This window comes from Solanum stenotomum, chromosome 12 (assembly GCF_019186545.1).
Source record: "Solanum stenotomum isolate F172 chromosome 12, ASM1918654v1, whole genome shotgun sequence".
NCBI lineage: Eukaryota > Viridiplantae > Streptophyta > Magnoliopsida > Solanales > Solanaceae > Solanum > Solanum stenotomum.
Genome location: NC_064293.1, coordinates 31134244 through 31158302, shown reverse-complemented (window position 1 = coordinate 31158302; position 24059 = coordinate 31134244). Strand labels below are relative to the sequence as shown.

Sequence of the window (24059 nt, the reverse complement as noted above, 5' to 3'; positions counted from 1 at the left end):
TCATGCATAAGTAATGTTGTTTTGCCAAATATTGGACATGGGTAAATTGGACAAGTTTTAATTTTGGAGTAAATGGGAAGAGGAAGGTATGCAAAACGTTATTTTTCAATGTTCATAACACAACTAGCTAGGGTGCCAACCATTGCCTACTCCATGTGATTGCATATTGTATCTGAAGTCTCATTTTTCCAAATCCCCAACATGACCAAATATGAATGAAAATTAACCAAACCTTCATTGAAATCTAAAATTAATTAGCAACAACTTGAATTCACTCACCCTATAAATATCCCTCTAAACTACTTCAATTCCTCATCACCTCCATTTATTATAATTTGATAAGTCTTTTGAATCCTTCAAAAACCTTTGTACTTACCAATTTCACCTTAGCAAAATGAGTCCCTTAGCAATTTTCTTCCTCTTCTTAATCCACTCATCGTTAGCAGCAAATACCAATATTTACAATGTCCAAAATTATGGAGCAAAATCCGATGGAAAAACTGATTCATCAAAAGCCTTTTTGAGTGCATGGGCAGCAGCATGTGCTTCTAATACCCCCGCCACTATTAATGTGCCAAGTGGAAAATACTTGATTCACAATGCAAACTTCAATGGACAAACATGCAAGAGCAAGGCTATTACTATACACATTGATGGGACTCTCTTAGCTCCCTCTGATTATAATGTGATTGGCAATGATGAAAATTGGATAAAATTTGAAAAAGTCAATGGCGTTTCCATCTATGGTGGAACCTTTGATGGTCAAGGTGCTGCTCTTTGGGCTTGCAAGAACTCCAACAGCAAGAATTGCCCTGATGGGACTACGGTTCGTTAAGTTTTCTATGGAAAATGTTTTTGAGTGTTTGGACTGATGAATAACAATTATATTCCGAAAACATGCATACCCACAACACTTTCCTTTTTGTTGTATGTCAAACAAGCACAACTATCTCTTTTTAATTTTACCTTAAAATTTTGATGCAGGCATTGACTTTTTATAACTCAAACAACATTATAATGAGTGGAGTAACCGTTCAAAATAGTCAAAAGTTTCAAATATTAGTAGACGGATGTCATAATGTGAAGCTACGAGGAATGAAGGTATTAGCTCAAGGAAATAGTCCCAACACTGATGGAATTCATGTAAAATTATCATCAGGAGTTAGTATTATGAAATCACAAATTGGTACTGGAGATGATTGTATCTCTATTGGGCCTGGAACTTCTAACTTATGGATTGAAGGCATTGCATGTGGCCCTGGCCATGGAATAAGGTTTGGAACATCAAATTTATATTTATTAAAAACAAGATCACTTTAATTTCTTTCATTTTTATTAATTTATCTTTTCAACTAAAATGTATGTCCAAAACTTGATGTTGTTGCAGCATTGGAAGCTTAGGCTGGAAACAACAAGAGTTAGGAGTCCAAAATGTGACAGTAAAAACCGTGACTTTCAGTGGAACAACAAATGGTGTGAGAGTGAAAACTTGGGCACGGCCTAGCAGTGGCTTTGTTAGAAACATTCTCTTTCAACATATTGTTATGGTTAATGTTAAAAACCCAATCCTCATAGATCAAAATTACTGTCCTAATCATGAAAGTTGTCCTCATCAGGTATTGATTAAACAAGTTGCTTATTTTTTATTAGAATAATGACAACATTAGATCATGTTCCCTAACCTTAATCTAATTGTATTGTTCGTTTTCCTTTTTAGGGCTCGGGTATAAAGATAAGTGATGTAACATATCAAGACATACGTGGAACATCGGCTACAAAGATTGCAGTGAAACTTGATTGTAGCATAACTAATCCATGTAGCAGCATTTCACTTGAAGATCTGAATCTTAGTTATCAAAATCAGCAGACTGAAGCTTCATGTGTTAATGCCAGAGGAAGAGTTTCTGGTTTACAAAAACCTAACAATTGCCTATTGAAAAATTAGATAAATTAAATTTGTTAGTATACTATCACAAGATAAATTATAAAGGCTATTTGATTGTAATGCTAAAAATTCAATATGTACCTCTTGTTTCAATTAATGTTAAATGAATAGCATATTCATATATTTATGAAAAAGCTACCTAATATGCCAGCTCAGAGTTACAAAATTGGACAATTACTACAATTAACCCAAATTTGGCCATAAACTCCATTTTCCTTATCGATCAGCTAGGGAGGAACTCCTTTGTAAATATGATTCTCTTTTCTATTTATTTGTCCTATCAAATTAACCGCATTTTTTGTTCACTTGTTTCAGCCTCTTGTCACGATCCAGACCGTTGTGATTGGCACCCACACTAACCCCCAATAGGAGAACCACTACTTCAATCCAAACTAAACAACTTAACCAAATACTACGCATTAAAAGATACAGAAGCAAGTTTAAATGCATAACGAAATAAGGAGTTCCCATAATCTCCGAAAATTTAACGACTATCAAAACATTGCGGAAAACAACCCCTAGAACCTGAAAGTTAATGTACCAAAACTCTAACAATTCACAAGTCTAAGGAATACAGATACCATCCCGAAAGCTAAAGCATAACACTATCTAAAGAACTAGTCTAAGTCCGAGACAATGGACTAAACAGAAGAGAACTCATGACAGCCTGGAAGAACTGGCTCACCCTTGAATTCTATCTTGATCATTGATCTCCTAAATGAGGTCTGGCAGTAGCCTCCTGAAGATGCCCTGTACTCAACAAAGAAAGAGTAAGTGCAGTATCAGTACAATTGGTAGGATCACGCGACTATCCCACTAAGCGAAATATATATAAGCAATTACAACAAAGTAAACATGACATGTACTGAATATAAACACAATTATCATTTCAAGAGCAATGTACAAATCCACATTCTCAATAACAAGTAAATATGACAATTCAATGGTCCTCTCATGGAACCATACCCAAATTGTTAGTATACCGAAGCGTGATACCTGATCCCAATTAGTGTGTCGGAACGTGATACCCGATCCAAGATATGTGCCAGAACGTGGCACCTGATCCATTCAACACAACCACTATCACAATCACACTCACATGTACATTCTCATAATCATACAATCAAGTGTTGAATCATGACATATATTTATTCATTCGCACTCATTTCATTAGGTTTGACCAAGAATGTTTCATTCACATACATACATGCATTACAATGAAGTAATCACCAACATATATCACGGAAACAAGAAATCAAACCATCACCTACCTCGAAACCAAGCTTGAATCCTCCTAAGATACTTGAATTTTCTCTTTCCAGATTTTTACCGCTTGTTCTAGGTTTACAAACAATCAATATAATGCAACGATCAATAATTAAGGTCTAATTTACCCGGATTATAACAAACCCAATAACCCAAGATCAAACCCATGATCCTATGGTGCATGTAGAGCTTTTTCCCACCATTAACTTCAGGCCAAAACCCTCTCCCAATAATAATTAACCAAGAATCTAGGTTCTACAGATCGAAACATTGATTAGGGGAGTAAAATCCTTACCTTTGACACCAAAAGTCGTGGAAAACTGACAAGAAATCACCTTGGGTCATCTTATAGCTCTCAAGAATGAAACTTGCAGAAAATAACGAAATTGGGGTTTTTACCCGACTTAATTCGCGACTGCGCTGCTACGGCGGACCCCATCCCGCCACAGCGGCCTCGCCCTAGCGGGATAAATCCCCCCTGGTGGCTTGCGTGGAGACAGAACATCCGAATTTGAGTCTCAAACCCCCATTTCACAACACACCTTCAACCCTTGACGTTCAAAAACTACCCATTCACGCTAAGATCAGTTTCGGGAGCTCTACTCGCCCGAATTCGATTACGCAAAATCATACAGGTTCCTTAACGCCTTGGCTATCTACTCATGTAATCACATCCATTATTAAATCTCTCATTCATTATCAGATTTCCCTAGACCTAGAATGACTCAGATTTCGTCCAAATCTGAACTAGGCTAGGAATTTTGAAGTTACTACCAAAAAATTTTCCGGCCCAAATTCTTTCCCCAATGGCTTTCCTATAACGACGGGAACATGTTGTTACACCTCTACTTAAAAATGATTTCAATTAATAATTGCTAGGAGCAACTTCAACTTTTTTAATATAATTATTTTTTCTTGTTACAAAAAGACCAAACTTAAGAAAATAAATATATAAAGGCATCAACCTGTGTTTGAAACATATAATGAGAAAGGACAAAACTACAAATTTTGAAAAATATTAGGATTTTTTTTGTTGTTGATAAAAAAAAAAGGTTAGGTTTTTACCATTTCCAAAAGTTAAAGAAAAAGTGTGATGAAAGAGGATGAAATAGAAGAGATAGAAACTTATGATTTTTGAGTTTGAATGTTGTCAATTCTTCTTCAAAATTATTCAGTGAAGCTAAATCTTGAGTTTGAGGAAGTAAGGGGTTTATCAGTCAGTTCGGTGCGGTTTTGTTATCGATTTGGTTGATTAGTTTTTTGTTTTTAAATATGTTAAATCAATAACCAAATCAACAAGACATTTTTTATCGGTATTTGTCCTTAACGGTTCGATTTTCGGTTTAGCCAATAAGAAAATGCTTATCAAACAAAAATATGATTTCTCTAATAAATTTGACGTGATAAGACAATATTGTAATTTTACAAATGCTCATAAAATTTAAACAATAATAACAAACATGAAAAGAACTATACATGTATAAGAAATGAAGAGGACTAGGGTTCTTACTTTAGGTTTTGACGGTTTGTATAATGTGAAGTTATGAAAGTCACAGTGAAGTACGTTCTGCAGGCTAAATGACAGATGTTATGCCGTAATTTTACTAACCTTTAGAAAAATCACTTTTGAATGTTCCAAGTATAAAACAATTTGAGAAAAATACTTAGAAAAGAGTCGCCACTTAATTTTTTAAAGAAATTAAGAAAACTTAATTTAAAAAGATTTTAACAGATTAAATCTTTATAAATATAGAGAAAATAGGTAAGAGGTTCTTATTTACGCTTTGAGAAGGTTTTTAAGGCATTTGAAGTACCCGCTAACACGCGGTTATCCTACGACTTGGTTAATATATTTTTGACTATTTTTTAGTAAAATGATTTAACATAAAATATATAATAATTTACAATATTCGATTAACTTTGATAAAATAGTTAAATAAAGAATAATTTTTAATTTTTAAGAAAATGAGACCTTAATTGAAACAACTTGGTCAATTAGGATTTTAACAAGATAGATTAATTAGAATTTATTTACATTATTTTTAGAAATAATAATTCCAACCAACTTGGTAGATAAACCAAGAAAGCATTTTAATGTAATTAAAGATAACTGAAAGTTTTGACTAAAAATATTTGAATAAGTATAAGAGTTGATAAAAATGAATTATATTAAAATAAACTAACATAAAGAATATGGTTCATCTTTTGGGGAATTTAATTAAATTAAATCGAAACAACTAAAAGGTTAGAGAGTTAATGAAAATAAATAAATGATAAAGGAAGAGAATCCAATTTGGGCCTTTGGCCCAACCTGTCCTAAATCTATTTGCCAAAAATGGGCTTTGGGCCAATGAGTTAACTCTGTTGTTGGTCACCTGCTGTGCAAAAGGATGGGCTTTAGCCCATTTTTGCGTCCAAAAATCAGTGTATACACTGATCATATATCAGCGCATATGGGTTGTATTTTGGCCCTTTTTCCTGCATAACGAACTGTATACTAAATGTATACAACCCAATTTGACGTCTCCAATCTGCATCTTCATTTTTGGCCACATATTTACTGCACTGAACCTGTATATTAGTGTATAATGTTGTATACAGTATGCGTACAACCCATTTCTTGGCTTTTGAACTAATTTCCAGCAGCATGTTGGATCTCTGAGACCTGTAACAGTTCTGAATATATAGGGGGCTGACTCGAGAATAGTCCAACTCAATGATATGCAAGGAGGAGTCCAACATGGACTCGGATTGGTGTCGCATGAAAAAATAAAAATAAAATAAGGATTAGAAAAGATGCAAAATGAATCGAGGAAATAATCATGACTTAACCAGGATCATATCTTAGCAAAACAAAATTTAAAGAATCTTATCTGTAAATACATATACCCATGAGAATGCATAATCCACCTACTGCCTAACAAGCTTGAATACAAGACTAAAATCATTCAAATGCTTGATATGATGTTTCAGAAAACAGTAGTAAGGGAATTCCGAGGAGACATTTTATCTCAAATATATATTCACAAGAAGACCCACATCTTGAAGGCACAACTCTTATCAAAAATATAAAATTGGTCCAGCTCAATCAATATATGAGAACGAAGAGAAAAAAAAGTTAAAGAACTTAAGCAATGATCTATCAATTGACAACTCTAAACATATAGCACCAAATATGTTGTAGTACTAGCAAACATAGTGATAACAGTAGCATTACACTTCAATGACCCAATATCCCAAAGTAGCAGTGATGAAAATGTAACAAAGCTTACCAATTAAAAATCCAATAATGATGAGTGAAACAAAATTATCCAGAGACTGACATGAAATATATGAATTCGAATAGGAAACATAACTTTAAAGGAGACAACATGTCTAGAAGATTTAAATCAAAATGTAAGTTAGGACCATGTCCAAATAGATCTAGACATATAAGATGAATGGAATACCTTCATGAATATGGAATAGCATAAACAAGACACAAAAGACAATGAATAAAATTATACATAGCACTAATATAACAAAGTCATCAATAATATATATAAGAAAATGCATCAGTGACTGGAAGTCCAAAACGAAAACATGTTCATGGCCACTTCTGCCCTATTTTACATAAGGCTAGATTAACCCGAACTCAAACAGAACAAATACACAGATAATTCATTGAGTGTAAAATTGACCAATATGAGATAGGAGAAGAGAGGAAGTCACCTTCTTTGGAGCAGCGAACTGAGATAAGGCGAGCTTGAGTGAGCTATTCGACCACCACACAAGGAATTTAGAGTTCCAAAATAGCAACCCCAGAAACTCTAATTACAAAATACTATTACACTATAAAATTCAAACTCCGAAAAAACCTCCCTAATCACTGAGGGTAGAGGATTATTTATAGGGAAAGTTGAGGCAATTTTGGGGGGAAATCCGTTGAAAGAAAAAAAAATTCAAAATCCTTTGAATTTCTTTTTTTTTTTCTTTTCAAAATCAAACAGTGGAAGAGATTTTGAAAATCTTTGAAAATGGGGAAAAGGGACAGCGATGTGATCGATTAGGCTACTAGGTTATGGGTTCTGCAGGGTAGTTGGACGAGATTTTTGGGTTCTCAGCGATTTTCGATGAGGAAGAAGACGCACTACAACAAATTCGATTATCAGTGACAAATAATTTCATCATTTACAAATCATATTTCGTCACTGAAAAACTTGTGAGACGAAAAATAATTTGTCACTCAGTCGTCACTAAATGTGTGTCTCTAAAAGAATACAAAGACGATTTAGTGCTTCGTCTCTAAAAGTATTATATTAACTACAGAAAGAAAAATCGTCCCCAAATGCTTAAATATTTGTGACAAATTTATTTGTAGTAAAAAGTATATTCTTTTGTAGATAAATGTATGTTTTGTCATTAAAAAGGTTATTACTACCGACAAAATTATATTGTCACTAATTATTTTACTTCAATCAGTGACGATATCAGTTGTCTCTAAAGTTATATGCATTTCGTAGTTGAACAAAATTTAATTTCGTCACTAATGACTATATTTTATATACCAAAAATTATTTTGTTATTAAATGTATTAATTATGGACAAATTTATTATTATAAAAAAAGTTAATTTTCTTATTATCCTCCCCCATCTCAAATTTATTTTAAACTCCTCCCTAGAAGCTCCCACATTATGCTTTCTTGGGGATTCAAACTCCCAACCTTAAGGTTGGAAGTGAGGAGTGCTTACATCCGATCAACTCTCTCTTGTCTCTCATTTTTAATTTATTTTCTACTTCATTCACTTTTTTCAAATTTAACTTTTGTAGATATAATATATTATATGATTAGTTATACACATACACAAGTGAGTGAAATTTACCACCCACAATTCATTCAAATGTAGATTATATTTTAATTAAACTGTATAATTTTTAACATATCTTTAAATATATTCAGTACGATTCTGTCATTTTATTCAGTTATTTTTATAAATTTTAAAAATTATTTAGTACAATTATAAATTTATATAAAATTAAACTTTCGATTTTATTTTAAAAATTGAATAATCGGTTCAATTCGGTCAGTAAATCAATTGTTTTGAAAAAAAAAATTGATACCCATAATTATAGTACTTCATCATAATATATTTGAAATCCTAGGTTGTTCATTTCTTTCATTTGTGCTTTCATTTTTTAGTTTATTTCGATTTTCACACCGATGAAAAAAGTTAATAGAAATTCATGAAATATTTCGTACCTTTGCAAAGTCTAAGTTTGTAAGTCGATGTTATCTTTGTATAGTTGATCTACATGCGTTTGTGGAATTACTATTAAATATCTATATATTTTTAGACAGAAGCAAATAGATCGACTTAGTCTATGCAGTTTACCAATCACAAATCAATAGACACACACCAAATTAGCACCAAGACTAGAGAAATTATTTTTTAAAACCGTCTTTATCGATGAAAGTGTATCAAATAAAAAAACAAAAGTGTTAAACCAACAAATATTAGTTATCTAGTGGCAGAACCGTACCCCACTCACAATACTTTTAACCTGAATTGTAATTGAAATGATGCATTTTATAATTGTGTAATTTAAGAAAATTCATGAATTGAACTTTTTCATTTTTACAAAATCGCCAAATTCGTTGGTTTTAATATTTTCCCTCACCAATTAACGAAAGGACTCTGTCTATTTCTTATAAAGCACTTATATTATTCTTTTTGTAAGTTGTCACTTGTAATTATGAACAATTGTAGCAAAAAAAAAGTTGTATTTAGCTATTAATTTTTTTCGTAGCAAATAGTTGAATTATTTAGTACAAATTTTAAGTCGTCGCTATTTAACACCTTAAATATTTTGTGACAATTTTTTTGTTGTCACTAAATCACAAATTGATTAGAGACAATAAAATCTTTGTCACCAATTATTTATACTGATAGTGACGAAAATAAATATCATAATTAAAGTTAAATTCTTATAGCTAAAACTTATAATATTTAACTACGAACTCTAATTTGTCGATATTGTAACAACATATTTTTTTAGATGAAATTTTTTTGGGTCCAAAAATCAATAAATTTTAAGACAAAAAATAATTTGTCATGAATTAGATGCATTATTAGTGAGGAAATAACATGTCACCGATAACTTTAAATTCGTGACTAACACTACTTAACAAATGGCGCCAATTAATTTTTTGGAGGGAAACTTTAGTAGACGAAACTTTGCTACGGATTTTTATGTTTCGTCACTAAAAGTATGTGTCTCGTATATTTAAGCACGAAAAGTAATTTTTGTCATGAAAAGCGAACAATTAGTGACAAATTTGATGTCGTAGCTAATAATTTCGTAGCTATATATCATATTTGTTGTAGTGACGCGTGAAGATGATGAATGCAGGGGCGGTCGGGTTTGCTGCATTGTATTGTTACTGGTTTTGTTGGAAAAGGAATTGGGTTTTTGGTGTTGTTATTGGATGGGCTGATTGTATGGAAGGATCTTAGGCTTGGTATTAAAAAGAAGGGCAAATTATAGAAATAACATACTTTTAAGGTAAAATTACAATTTATTCCTTAAAAGTTTATAATTACAGAAATCTCTCATTTTCGCAGATCAGATTAGTGTATCAACGCTTATATTATTGTATCTCGCGCATCAGATTAATGTATTAGCGCTTATATTATTGTATCTAGCACATCACATTAATGTATCAGCGATTATATTATTGTATATCGCGCATGTATAGCACTTATATAGCTCTGATACATTAATCTGATGCGCGAGATACAATAATATAAGCGCTGATACATTAATCTGATGCGCGAGATACAATAATATAAGCGCTGATACATTAATCTGATGCGCGAAAATGAGGGATTTTGGAGATTTGTAAAACTTATAGGGGCTAATGGTAATAAGTAAACTAAAATGTGGGATTTCTGTAATTTTTCCTAAAAAGAAGGGCATGGGCTCAGATTTGGGTCTGGAAATTGGATGGAAATGGGTTTTGAGAAGTAATTCAAGAATGTGGTCTATTTAACTTAAGAAAATAACCACGTGAATTGTAAATTCTATCAAATTGAGACTATTGGTTGAAATCGGCCAAAATTAAAATAAAATAAATTAATATAATTAATTAACAAGCTTCATAATCTTAACGAAAATAAAATAATTAATTTAATTGTAAACTAATTAACTCAAAAATATAAACTATAAATTAGCTAAACTAATTAACCAAGTATTTAAGTAAAGCTAAAATCTTTTTTAGATGATTTTTAAATATTTATAAAATATACTCAATATATACGAAATTATATAAGTTTTACAAAAATGACAAAATTACTTAAAATGACTTGGAAAATATTTTGAATTTTATAAATTCAATTATTTCAAATCGTTTGGAATTTAAGAAACTCGATGATTAATTTATATTATGGAGGGTCAAAATTGGGTGTCAACAACAAATATAGCTAGTAAGATATTGTGATTAATATTTATATATAGGTAAAAGTAGTAAATTACTATGGCGTTATCGGTTTACCTAATAACACAGTATTAAAAATTAATACCGAACCTATAACCCGAATTTTTTTTGTCATAAAACCATTAAAAAATAGTTAACCCAATAACAATAAATCAATAACATTTTTTCGATTTGGTTTATCGGTTCGGTTTTTGCACACCCCTAATTTGAAATTGAATATGACACAATTTCGTTTGAAAACAATATTGAAACTCGCTTAAGATTGAGCTCGAAAACTTGAATTTACTATAACAAATAAAAGATTTAACTGCAATTATTTAGCGACAATAATATAATTATCGTTATATTATATTTGGTGGCAATAATATAATATAATATTATCTTATCCTCCTAATAGTTACACCACGTATGAAGAAAGAAGACGTGGATCATGGGTTACACTTTCCTTTTTGTTTTATGTCAAATGATCATGGGTTACACATGCCTTTTTGTTTTATGTCAAACAAGCATAACTATCTCTTTTTAATTTTACCTTAAATATTGGTGCAGGCATTGACCTTTTACAATTTAAACAATACTATAATAGTCAAAAATTTCAAATATTGGTAGACGAATGTCATAATGTGAAGCTACAAGGAATGAAGGTATTAGCTCAAGGAAATAGCAAAAACACTGATGAAATTCATGTAAAATTATCATCATAAATTAGTATTATTATGAAGGCATTGCATGTGGTCCTGGCCATGGAATAAGGTTTGGAACATAAATATTATATTTATTATAAACAAAATCAACTTCTTTCGTTTTTATTGATTTATATTTTCAACTAAAATGTATGTCGAAAACTTGATGTTGTTGCAGCATTGGAAGCTTAGGCTGGAAACAACAAGAGTTAGGAGTCCAAAATGTGACAATTAAGATAGTGACTTTCAGTGGAACAACAAATGGTGTGAGAGTCAAAACTTGGGCAATGCCTAGCAATGGCTTTGTTAGAAATATTCTGTTTCAACATATTGTTATGGTTAATGTTAAAAACCCAATTATCATAGATCAAAATTACTGCTCTAATCATGATGCGAGTTGTCCTCAGCAGGTATTAATTGAACAAGTTAATTAATTTATCAATACAATAATAAAAACATTAGATCATGTTCCCTTATCTTAATCTAATTATATTATTCTTTTTTTATATATATATAGAGATCGAGCATAAAGATAAGTGAGGTAACTTATCAAAATATACATGGAACATCGGCTACAAAAGTTGCAGTGAAACTTGATTGTAGCATAACTAATCCATGTAGCGGCCTAATACTTGAAGATCGGAATCCTAGTTACCAAGATCAGCAAACTGAAGCTTCATGCGTTAATGCCAGAGGAATAGTTTCTGGTTTACAAAAACCTACCAATTGCCTATTAAAAAATTAGATAAATTAAATTTATTTGTATACTATCACAAGAATTAAATTGAAGTTGTGATTATATTATAAAGAATATTCGATTGTAATCATGTTTCAATTAATGTTAAATAAATATAACATTCATATATTTATGAAAAAACTAGTACCTAATTTGCCAGCTCAGAGTTAAAAAAAATGGGACAAATTATTAATTACGATTAACCCAAATTTGGCCATAAACTCTATTTTTCTTAGGGAAAATTGTATAAAATAGTAAACTATTAATTCAAATTAAATGCTATAACCACAGTTTGATTTAATTGTAACCCGTAGCAAACTGTTGTTATTTCGTCTCTCTCCCTGAATTTCTCGCTCGCCACTCTCGTTTTCTCGCTAGGCAATCTCTCCTCGCCTCTCTCACTTTATACAAACACAAATGTATAAAATGTGTTTGTGTTTGTATAAAGCGAGAGAAAATTGTGTATATACATATCTTTTCGTTCTCCTCTCTCTCCTCTCCAGATCTCGCTCGCCACTCTCACTCGACTCTCTCACTTTATACAAACACAAATGTATAAATTGTGTTTGCGTTTGTATAAAGCGAGAGAAAATTGTATATACAAATACAAATACATACATTTTCGTCCTATGCACTTATGATTATACAAATACAGATCTTTCCATACCCAGTTTTCTTTTGTCTCTCTATTTCTCGCTTTATACAAACACATATTATAAAATTAATTCTTTTGTATATGTATACCGAAATAGATTATATAATTGTTTCTTTTATATATGTATAGCGAAATATACATATTAATAGCCATATCAAACATAAAGTTTGCTATGGAACGCAATTATGCAAACTATAGCTATAACATACAAATATGATTTTTATGTGTGCTATATGTGAAAGTTGCTCTTTTTCTTATCGACCAGCTATTGTCTGGGGAGTATTGAGAATATAATTAAATAATAAAGTGTGATTTCTCTAACAACTTAAACTTTAAGATAAGATAGTAACACACTTTAACATGATATTCATGATATTAAAAACCTTTTTCGCCCCGATTTGGGTATTGTTGCCTGAGTTAAAATATCAATTGTTTAACTGGGACTACCTTAGTCAAATCTTAGCTCAAGTTGGAACTCCATTGAAGGAGGATATGGCTACTATTGTAAGATCAAGGCCTAATTTAGCCAAGGTAAGAATTGAGGTTGATTTTAAAAAAACCATTGCCAACAAATGTTGTCTGGATTGGCTTGGAAGGAAAAGAGGCTGTCTTGAAAGGTTAAAATAAAAAATTAGAATATGAAGGAGTTCCAGCATTTTGCAAAACCTGTAGGCTACAAGGGCATGATCACACAAAATGTAAAACTGAAGCCAAGAAAAAAGCCAAAGCTTTGGAAGAAAATTAGTTTGCAGGTTTGTGTGCAAGGTAGCAGTGATTCTCTCTGAACTATCACAGTTTATGCAAGATCCAAGGCTAATAAGAGGAAATATTTATGGCAAAAACTCAGGGATTTAGATTCGATCATTGATGGCCCATGGGTCATTGGTGGTGACTTCAACTCCATAATGATGGACGTTGAGGAGAAAAAAAGGGGTATTCTGTTTAGATTAAGTACTTGTATTGATTTTATTAATTGTATGGATGATTGCGGTATGATTGACTCTGGTTTTGTAGGCAATATACACACTTGGTGTAATGGCAGAGGAGGTACAAACTGTTGAAAAGTGATTCAAAATAAAGTAGGAACACGTAAATTAGGACATGGATAGTTTGGTTGAACTAGTCTTCTGCATTCTGTTAGGTAGTTTCCTAGTGTTGCTGAAATAGTGTTTTAGTGGGGTTATTGGACCTATATTTTAGGATTAGTTATTTATCACTTAGCCTATATATTATGTGGGCATATTTTGTTATTTTAGTAACTTCCAATTAATCATAAATTGAAAGAAGTCGCAGTTTTCCTTCTCTTTTTTATTGTTTCCAGATTTCTCTGTACTTCTTCTCCAACAAATTTGGCATCAGAGCCAGTCATGGCAACTAACGGTAGTTCATTGAGTGTGGCACAACCACTTACTCCTGTCTTCAAGGGAGAAAGCTACGAATTCTGGAGTATACGTATGAAAACTATACTCAAGTCTCAAGATCTTTGGGATTTAGTAGAACGTGGATATACAGATCCTGATGAAGTAAATAGGCTGCGAGACAACAAAAAAAAAGATGCTAAGGCACTGGTATTTATCCAGCAGGCTGTCCATGACAGCGTTTTTTCACGAATCGCAACAGCAACAACATCAAAGCAAGCCTGGTCCATTCTGCAGAAAGAGTTTCAAGGAGATTCAAAGGTCATTGTGGTGAGACTGCAATCACTTCGGCGTGACTTTGAAACCTTGATGATGAAAAGTAGTGAATCTATTGCTAGTTTTCTGTCAAGAGCAATGACAATTGTCAGTCAAATGCGATCCTATGGAGAGAAGGTTACTGATCAGATTATTGTTGAAAAGGTATTGAGAAGTTTGAATCCAAAATTAGATCACGTAGTTGCGGCTATCGAAGAATCTAAGGATCTATCAGTTTTTTCCTTTGATGAACTGACGGGATCTCTTCAAGCTCATGAGGCGAGAATCAATCGATCAGTAGAGAAGAATAAAGAAAAGGCATTCCAAGTGAAAGACGCAACCACTAAATATGGAGATAATAATGGTCCAACAAGTAGAGGCCGAGGAAGAGGAGGATTTAGCGGTGGTCGAGGCCGTGGTTATGGAAGAGGCAGAGGAAGAAATAATGGGCACAGGCAGTCCAATGAGCAAGGCAACACAAAGAATGGCGTTCAATGTCATCACTGCCACCGCTATGGGCATATAAAGGCTGATTGTTGGTTTAAAGACCAAAAAATGAATTTTGCAGCAGAAGAAAATGAGGAAGAGAATTATCTTTTTATGGCTTGCATTGATGCAAACCATAAGCCAAGTGATATATGGTTCGTAGATAGTGGTTGTTCAAATCATATGACAGGGGCCAAATCTATGTTCAAAGACCTTGATGAGAAGCAAAAGAAGAAGGTGCAGCTTGGCAACACAAAAGAGATGCAGGTTGAAGGAAAAGACAAGGTGGCTGTAGACACTAGCCACGACAAAGTAAAAATGTTGGATGATGTTCAATTCGTACCAGATTTAGAATTCAATTTGTTAAGTGTTGCACAACTAATGGCTGACGGATATTCTCTTTTGTTTGATGATGATGCTTGTGTCATTACAAACAAGAAGTCGGGCAAAAAGGTTCACATCACCAAGACACCAAACAATATGTTTCCGCTGACGTTTCTAACATGGAAAATTTTGCTCTCGCTGCAAGTGCAAAGGACGACTCGAAGCTATGGCATTTGAGGTACGGTCATCTCAATATAAAGGGCCTGAAATTGCTAGGTGATAAAGGTATGGTTTTTGGATTACCGAAAATTAGCTCTCTTGATTTATGTGAAGGGTGCATTTATGGGAATCTTTTCCTGTTGGAAAAGCATGGAGAGCTTCAAAATGTTTAGAATTAATACATGTTGACTTATGTGGTCCTATGCAGACTAAGTCCCTAGGTGGAAGTCGTTATTTCTTGTTGTTTACTGACGATTATAGTCACATGAGTTGGGTGTATTTTCTGGAGAGCAAGTCTGAAACATTTGAAAAGTTTCAGAAATTTAAAGCTTTGGTGGAAAACCAAAGTAGCTACAGTATCAAAGTTCTTCGCACAGATAGAGGAGGAGAGTTTGTGTCCAACGAATTCAATTTGTTTTGTGAAACAAATGGCATCCATAGGGAGTTAACAACTCCTTATACCCCAGAGCAAAATGGTGTCGCTGAACGGAAGAACCGAACTGTGGTGGAGATGGCAAGGAGCATGTTGCAAGCAAAGGAACTCGCAAATCAGTTCTGGGTAGAAGCTGTGGCAGTATCTATTTACTTGTTGAATCTTTCACCAACAAAAGTTGTTATGAATAAAACTCCTTATGAAGCTTGGCATTGTAGGAAACCAAATGTAAGTCATTTACGGGTTTTTGGGTGTGTTGCTTATGCTTTGGAAAGTTCACAAGCTCGTCAAAAGCTTGATGAAAAATCTGAAAAATGCATTTTTATTGGCTATTGTACTCACTCCAAAGCATATAGATTGTATAACCCTTTTAATGGCAAGATCTCAGTTAGAAGAGATGTAATATTTGATGAAAATGCAAGTTGGGATTGGAGTGAAAAGCTGGTGCGACAAAAAACTCATATGCCTCTTGGAATCACTGAAGAAGAAGAAGAAAAAGGGTCAACCCCTGCAAGTTCACTTTCAGGTTCTTCCATGGAGTTACCAACCTCACCGATTTCAGTAACTCATGAAGAGTCTTCAGATGGGATAGTTCCATTAAGAAGATCAACAAGGCTTAGAACGCCAAATCCCAAGTATGCTAATAACCTTTATGCGACTTGTCAATTTGCTTTTTCTGTTTTAGATCCCTTAAATTATGAAGAAGCTGCAGAAAAAGAAGAATGGAGGAAAGCAATGGTGGAGGAAATGAAATCCATTGAAAAGAATGGAACATGGGAAATGATGGAGTTACCAAAAGGGAAAAACGCAACTGGTCTGAAGTGGGTGTTTAAAACAAAATTTGCTGAAGATGGTAGCCTACAAAAGCACAAAGCTCGTCTTGTGGCAAAAGGCTATGCACAGCAGTATGGTGTTGATTTTGAAGAAACATTTTCTCCGGTAGCTCGATTTGAAACAGTGAGGCTGGTTCTAGCATTGGCTGCACAGTTGAAATGGCCAGTTTACCAATTTGATGTCAAGTCGGCATTTCACAAATTGGTACTGGAGATGATTGTATCTCTATTGGGCCTGGAACTTCTAACTTATGGATTGAAGGCATTGCATGTGGCCCTGGCCATGGAATAAGGTTTGGAACATCAAATTTATATTTATTAAAAACAAGATCACTTTAATTTCTTTCATTTTTATTAATTTATCTTTTCAACTAAAATGTATGTCTAAAACTTGATGTTGTTGCAGCATTGGAAGCTTAGGCTGGAAACAACAAGAGTTAGGAGTCCAAAATGTGACAGTAAAAACTGTGACTTTCAGTGGAACAACAAATGGTGTGAGAGTGAAAACTTGGGCAAGGCCTAGCAGTGGCTTTGTTAGAAACATTCTCTTTCAACATATTGTTATGGTTAATGTTAAAAACCCAATCCTCATATATCAAAATTACTGTCCTAATCATGAAAGTTGTCCTCATCAGGTATTGATTAAACAAGTTGCTTTTTTTTTATTAGAATAATGATAACATTAGATCATGTTCCCTAACCTTAATCTAATTGTATTGTTCGTTTTCCTTTTTAGGGCTCGGGTATAAAGATAAGTGATGTAACATATCAAGACATACGTGGAACATCGGCTACAAAGATTGCAGTGAAACTTGATTGTAGCATAACTAATCCATGTAGCGGCATAATACTTGAAGATTTGAATCTTAGTTACCAAAATCAGCAAACTGAAGCTTCATGTGTTAATGCCAGAGGAAGAGTTTATGGTTTACAAAAACCTAACAATTGCCTATTGAAAAATTAGATAAATTAAATTTGTTTGTATTATTGAAGTTGTGATTACATTATAAAAAACATTCGATTGTAATGTTCAAAATTCAATATGTCCATGATGTATCAATTAATGTTAAATGAATTAATTAATTTCATATTCCTCTTTTAATTATAAAATCTACCAAATTAATTTGGCCATAAACTCTATTTTTCATATCGATCAGCTATTGCCTAGGGAGGAATATATAACTCCTTTGGGCACAACGTTATAAACATGATTTTCTATCTATTTGTCATCTCAAATTAACTGCATCTTAATTTATACGCATGTTTCAACTTCTACTTAAAAATTTGGAAATGAGTAATGTTAAAGAATGTTTTTTCTTTGTTGTTGATAAAAAAGGTTGATTTTTTTTTACCATTTCGAAAAGTATAAATAGAAATGTAGGATGAAATAGAAGTGATTTGAAAACTTTTTGAATTTGAAATGTTTGACCTTTGTCAATTCAAAATTATTTAGTAAAGCTAAATCCTGAGTATGAGCTCGTTTGAAGTTGAATTGATACTAAACCTGTTAATTGGGCTAGTCCATCTGGTTTCAGCCCATTAAGACCGTAAGGGCCCACGTCCGGTAAGGTTCGGACCGGAAGCCACCCATATATTAGTAGGATGGGCAGATTCGGATTCACCCACAGGCCGGTAAGACCAGCCAGGTAAGACGGTAGGCGGCCTATCGGTGTACCGACCCGGTAATAAAAACAAATTTATCCTCTTAACAGTTGCATATTTCTTGCATGCATGCACGTATCCCTGTGTTTTGGGATTCCATGTTTCATATTGACTTTTTAAAATTCACGATTCAAATATTGAGTATCAAACTTTTGAATTTTGATAGTAGATTTAGATATGATATATTTTTTTTAAAAAATGAAATAGAATTTACATGTAGTTAGAAATTAGGTAGAAAGTACTATAAGTCATATTAATTGTCAATTTAAAATATTTAAAAAGATGTAAGAAAAAGTTGTAGTTAAATTAAAAAAGAATTATTTGACTCTAGAAATTCAAAGTGTGTCACATAAATTGAGATGGATGAAATATATTAAAAGTCAGTACATAGATGTTGTGAATTTGTTATGTGACTTGACTATTTCAAAGCCACCTTGGGAGTTAGGACAATTGCCATCCTTCGGAATAATTCAGATATATCGTTACCATCTTAAAGTCCACTTTTGTTTGGGTTTTGGGTTGTGGGTTTTGAAGAAGCATTTTATAATTACTTCTAAATTGTAAATACTTCAACATGTGTTTAATTCAATGCATGTGATGCATGCATGTTATTAACTTTGTGTGATATTTCTTAAACCCATATACATAGTAGTCTATAATTCCCTATAGACTCTCCCAAAATAATCCATATGAGTACAACATATTAAATAAGGGGAACTATATAAATGGACCATAAAATACAAAATAATTATAATTTTATAGTTCAGTCTAAACGAATTCGCAAATACTTATTGATCCAAAATAAATTATAGCACATACTTCTATTTAATTTAAGCCAAATTTCCCTTCAACCCCCTTTAAATTTAGGGAAAATTGTATAAAATAGCAAACTATTAATTCAAATTAAATGTTATAACTACAGTTTCATTTACTTGTAATCCGTAGCAAACACTTGTCATTCGTCTCTCTCCCCAGAGGATCTCGCTCACCTTTCTCCCTCACCTCTCTCACTTTATACAAACACAAATGTATAAATTGTGTTTGTGTTTGTATAAAGCGAGAGAAAACTGTATATACAAATACAAAATACATATATTTTCGTCCTATACACTTATAATTATACAAATACAGATATTTTCCTACCACTTCTCTTTTGTCTTTCTCGCTTTATACAAACACAAATTATACAATTTACAATGCATAATGTATGTTGTATAAAGCAAGTGAGAGAAAGATTTGATATACAAATGTTTTATTTCGATTCAATTGTATACAAATTCAAAGTTTATGCAGATATACAAAACAATCATTGATACATATACATAGTAGTTATATATATACAATTATCTAACTAATATACATACACAATCGGTGCGCTTTTATACAAACGAATTAATGTCTGCCTGCGATTTATACAAATTTGATGCTCCATAGCAAACATAAAATTTGTTATGGAGCGCAATTATGCAAATTATAGCTATAGCATACAAATATGATTTTTATATTTGCTAAACTTAAAATTTACTCTTAAATTTAGGCTCAATTTCGCCCCTCAGCCTTTTAAAATTTAGGCCCAACTCACTCCAATCCAAAAATTGTCCTATTATTAATTATTTTTGTTCTTTCTCATTAATTAATTTTATTTTTTCTTTTATTCTTTTCTCATTTTGTTATTTTTATTCTTTATTCATAGTAAATATCTCTCTCTCTCTATATATATATATATATACTGATTTAATATCAGTTAAGCAAAATTATCAGTTGGGCAAATATTATAATTATTTAGTGGGCATCAATGTAAGGGGTATACATTTGTAATTAATTTATATTTATGAAACATTTGCATATTTTTCTATTAAACAAGCTCATCACCCATAAAAAAAAAATAGGGAAAAGGGTCAAAAATGCCCTTCAACTTTGTTTTATTGGTTGAGTAATCTCTTGCCGTTAAAATGAAGTTAGTTTTACCCCTACCTTTACTAATTTCACCATATGTATCTCTCATTTGACGAAAAACCTCAAATCAAAATAAATTACCCGAAAATGAAAAAAAAACCATCATCCCTGTTCTAACCCGCACCCGACCCAACAAACAAGTAACCCAAACAAATATATCATTTTAAATCATCTAAATCAACTACTAACCCTACAAATTCAAATCAATCTCCAAGGAACTCCAAAAATAAGAAAATCTAAAGAAGATGAAATTTATTTCACTTGCTGCGGATGGAAGATTTTTTTTATTATTATTTGAGGAACAAATTCCCATTGTTGCATTCAAAATTTTAACCATTACAACAAATTCCGTAACACATGAACACTTAATCATTGACTTGCAATTGCCACTGTTAATATTCACAAATTGGACCTAATCACCTAAAATTGCTGCATGTTTAGAACATAGTATTTATGGAACTATAGTTATCTTAAACAGAAATACTAAGATCATCCAATTCGCTAAATTCACGTAACAAAAAACTGTAATTGTCAACAACAGGAACGCCCAATTTCTGCAAAAATCTAACTTCTTTATCACCTGAAATTTGTATCCACATTTCTTCATCACTTTCTTCAACCCCATTTCATGAATCCAAGGTTTGTGCATCCACTTGATCACTAGAAGAAGAACCAAGTTCAGATTTTGCAGAAATACCCTTTTCCACATTTGCATTTATAGCCTTCTTCAATTGCTCATCCACCATTAATATTGGCTCACAAGAATATATGTTGTTGCAAATGTATGAAGTTTTTATGGAGTAAAGAGATGAATTTTTATTATTTTTATTTAGGGAGGAAGAAGATGAAGAAGAAATTGATTTTGTGATTTAATTTGTCATGAGTTTTGGTTTGTGGGTTGGATTCGAATTTGGATAAAAAAGATGAAATCGGGTAATTTCAATTGAAATTGGTTAATTTGAGTCAATTTGGGACTTTCCGTCAAATGAGGGGTACATATATATGGTGAAATTAGTAACAGTAGGGGTAAAACTAACTTCATTTTAACGGCAACGGCTTAGTCAACCAATAAAACAAAGTTGAGGAATATTTTTGACCATTTTCCCAAAAAAATATAGTCAGCTTAGAATAAATATATTCCAACTTGAAATAGTACTATATCTACCTAATGTTTTTGACAGAATTGTTCCTAATTCATTCGTAATTAATTCTAATGCATATATAGTGTAATATTGCCAAAAATTGGGTCCAGAGAGCACTAGGTAAATGGGAAGAGGAAGGTCGCAAAACGTTACTTTTCAGTGTTTGTAACACAACAATTGTCAAGTACTCCATGTGATTGCATATGTTGGATAGTTATCTGAATTAATTAGTCTTATTTTCCCAACATGACCAAATTTGGAAGAAATAACTAACTTTCATTGAAGTCAAAAATAACAATTAAAACTCTTTACTTTCTATTAACTTCATCATTAAGGTACACAGTGACAATATTGACATTAATTCAAATCACTCAGCTTATAAATATCACTCTAAACTAAGTACTTCAATTCCTCATTACCTCAATTTGATCATTCCAAAAGTTTTACTTTGTAGCAATTTCTCCTTTACAAAATGAGTCCCTTAGCAATTTTCTTCCTCTTCTTAATCAACTCATCATTAGCATCAAATACTAATTACAATGTCCAAAATTATGGAGCAAAATCCGATGGAGAAACTGATTCATCAGAAGCCTTTTTGAGTGCGTGGTCAGCAGCCTGTGCTTCTACTAGATCGTCCACTATTTACGTGCCACGTGGAAATTACTTGATTCGTAACGCATACTTCAATGGCAAAACATGCCAGAGCAAAGCTATTACTATACGCATTGATGGGACTCTCTTAGCTCCATCTGATTATAATGTCAATAGCGATGACGAAAATTGGATAAAATTTGAAAAGGTCAATGGTGTTTCCATCTATGGTGGAACCTTTGATGGTCAAGGTGCTGGTCTTTGGGCTTGCAAGAACTCCAACAACAAGAATTGCCCTGATGGGACTACGGTTCGTTAAGTTTTTCATAAAAAATATTTTTCAGTATTTAACATGATGAAATTCCGAAAATAATATACCTAACGTGCCAAAGAAAGAATTGAATATGATCATGTCAAGCATGCACAATCATCTCTTTTTAATTTTACATTAAACTTTCTTGCAGGCATTGAGTTTTTACAAATCAAACAACATTATAGTGAGTGGAGTAACCGTACAAAATAGTCAAATGTTTCAAATATTGGTAGACAAGTGTCATAACGTGAAGTTACTAGGAGTAAAGGTATCAGCTCCAGGAAATAGTCCCAACACTGATGGAATTCATGTAAAATTATCATCAGGAGTTAGTATTATGAACTCACAAATTGGTACTGGAGATGATTGTATCTCTATTGGCCCTGGAAATTCTAACTTATGGATTGAAGGCATTGCTTGTGGCCCTGGCCATGGAATAAGGTTTCAAACTTGACATTAAAAAATTTATTTTTATTTTTATTGGTTTATCTTTTCAACTAAAATGTATGTCCAAAACTTGATGTTATTGCAGCATTGGAAGCTTAGGCTGGAAAAAGCAAGAGTTAGGAGTCCAAAATGTGACAATTAAGACTGTAACTTTCAGTGGAACAACAAATGGTGTGAGAGTAAAAACTTGGGCAAGGCCTAGCAATGGATTTGTTAGAAATGTTCTGTTTCAACATATCGTTATGGTTAATGTTAAAAACCCAATCATAATAGATCAAAATTATTGCCCTAATCATGAAAGTTGTCCTCATAAGGTATTGACTGAGAACAAGTTAATTAATTTATATATCATGTTCCCTTACCTTAATCTAATTATATTATTCATTTTTTATAGGGCTCGGGCGTAAAGATAAGTGACGTAACATATCAAGATATACATGGAACATCGGCTACGAAAGTTGCAGTGAAACTTGATTGTAGCAAAAGTAATCCATGTAGCGGCATAACGCTTGAAGATGTGAATCTTAGTTACAATGATCATCCGACTAAGGCTTCATGTGTTAATGTTAGTGGAAGAGTTTCTGGTTTAGAAAAACCTGCCAATTGTTTATAAAAAAATAGATTAGATTATAATTGATTTGTATAATACCATACATACTTTCACAAGAATGAAACTAAAGTTGTGATTATTAATCATTGAAATGTTAAAAATTCATGTATCAAATATTAATGTTAAATGAAATGTATCACATTCCTATTTTTATGAAAAAGCTACCTAATTTGCCTGGTCAGAGTAAAAAATTACTGTACTACTGTTGGCCCAACTTATAAAATCTACCAAATATGTCCCTAAACTCTGTTTTTCTTATCAATTTATTTATTTATCCTCTCTAATTAACCTCATCTTTATTCACTTGCTCCAGCTTCTACTTTTAAAAAAAATGAAATGACTCCAATTAATAATTGCTAGAAACACGTTCAATTTTTCAGTATATTTTTTTCTTTTCTGGTACAAAAAAGACCAATATCTTGAGAAAATAAATATAACATAATTCCTTCCTATATATCTCATAAAGGTATCAAAGTGGGAGGAAAGACGATGAAACAAAAGAGATAAAGAGACTTATGATTTGAAATTTTTAAGTTTGAAATATTTGTGTGTTGTCAATTCTTCTTCAAAATTATTTAGTGAAGCTTAATCCTGAGTTTGAGCTAACAAG

The 24059-nt window shown here is 32.3% G+C and overlaps 1 protein-coding gene and 2 pseudogenes across 1 annotated transcript; all 3 read left to right on the top strand.

The window, feature by feature from the left end:
• The first annotated feature begins 391 nt into the window (after nucleotides 1-391).
• Nucleotides 392-1945, top strand: LOC125848140 (polygalacturonase-like). The gene is made up of 4 exons (XM_049527949.1): nucleotides 392-826; nucleotides 985-1274; nucleotides 1388-1616; nucleotides 1718-1945. Exons 1-4 carry the CDS (start codon nucleotides 395-397, stop codon nucleotides 1943-1945), a joined length of 1179 nt encoding a protein of 392 aa, XP_049383906.1. The 5' UTR covers nucleotides 392-394.
• A 7644-nt stretch (nucleotides 1946-9589) lies between these two features.
• LOC125847316 (polygalacturonase-like) lies at nucleotides 9590-17692 on the top strand (annotated as a pseudogene).
• A 4268-nt stretch (nucleotides 17693-21960) lies between these two features.
• On the top strand, nucleotides 21961-23476 carry LOC125847315 (polygalacturonase-like; annotated as a pseudogene).
• The last annotated feature ends 583 nt before the right edge of the window (nucleotides 23477-24059 follow it).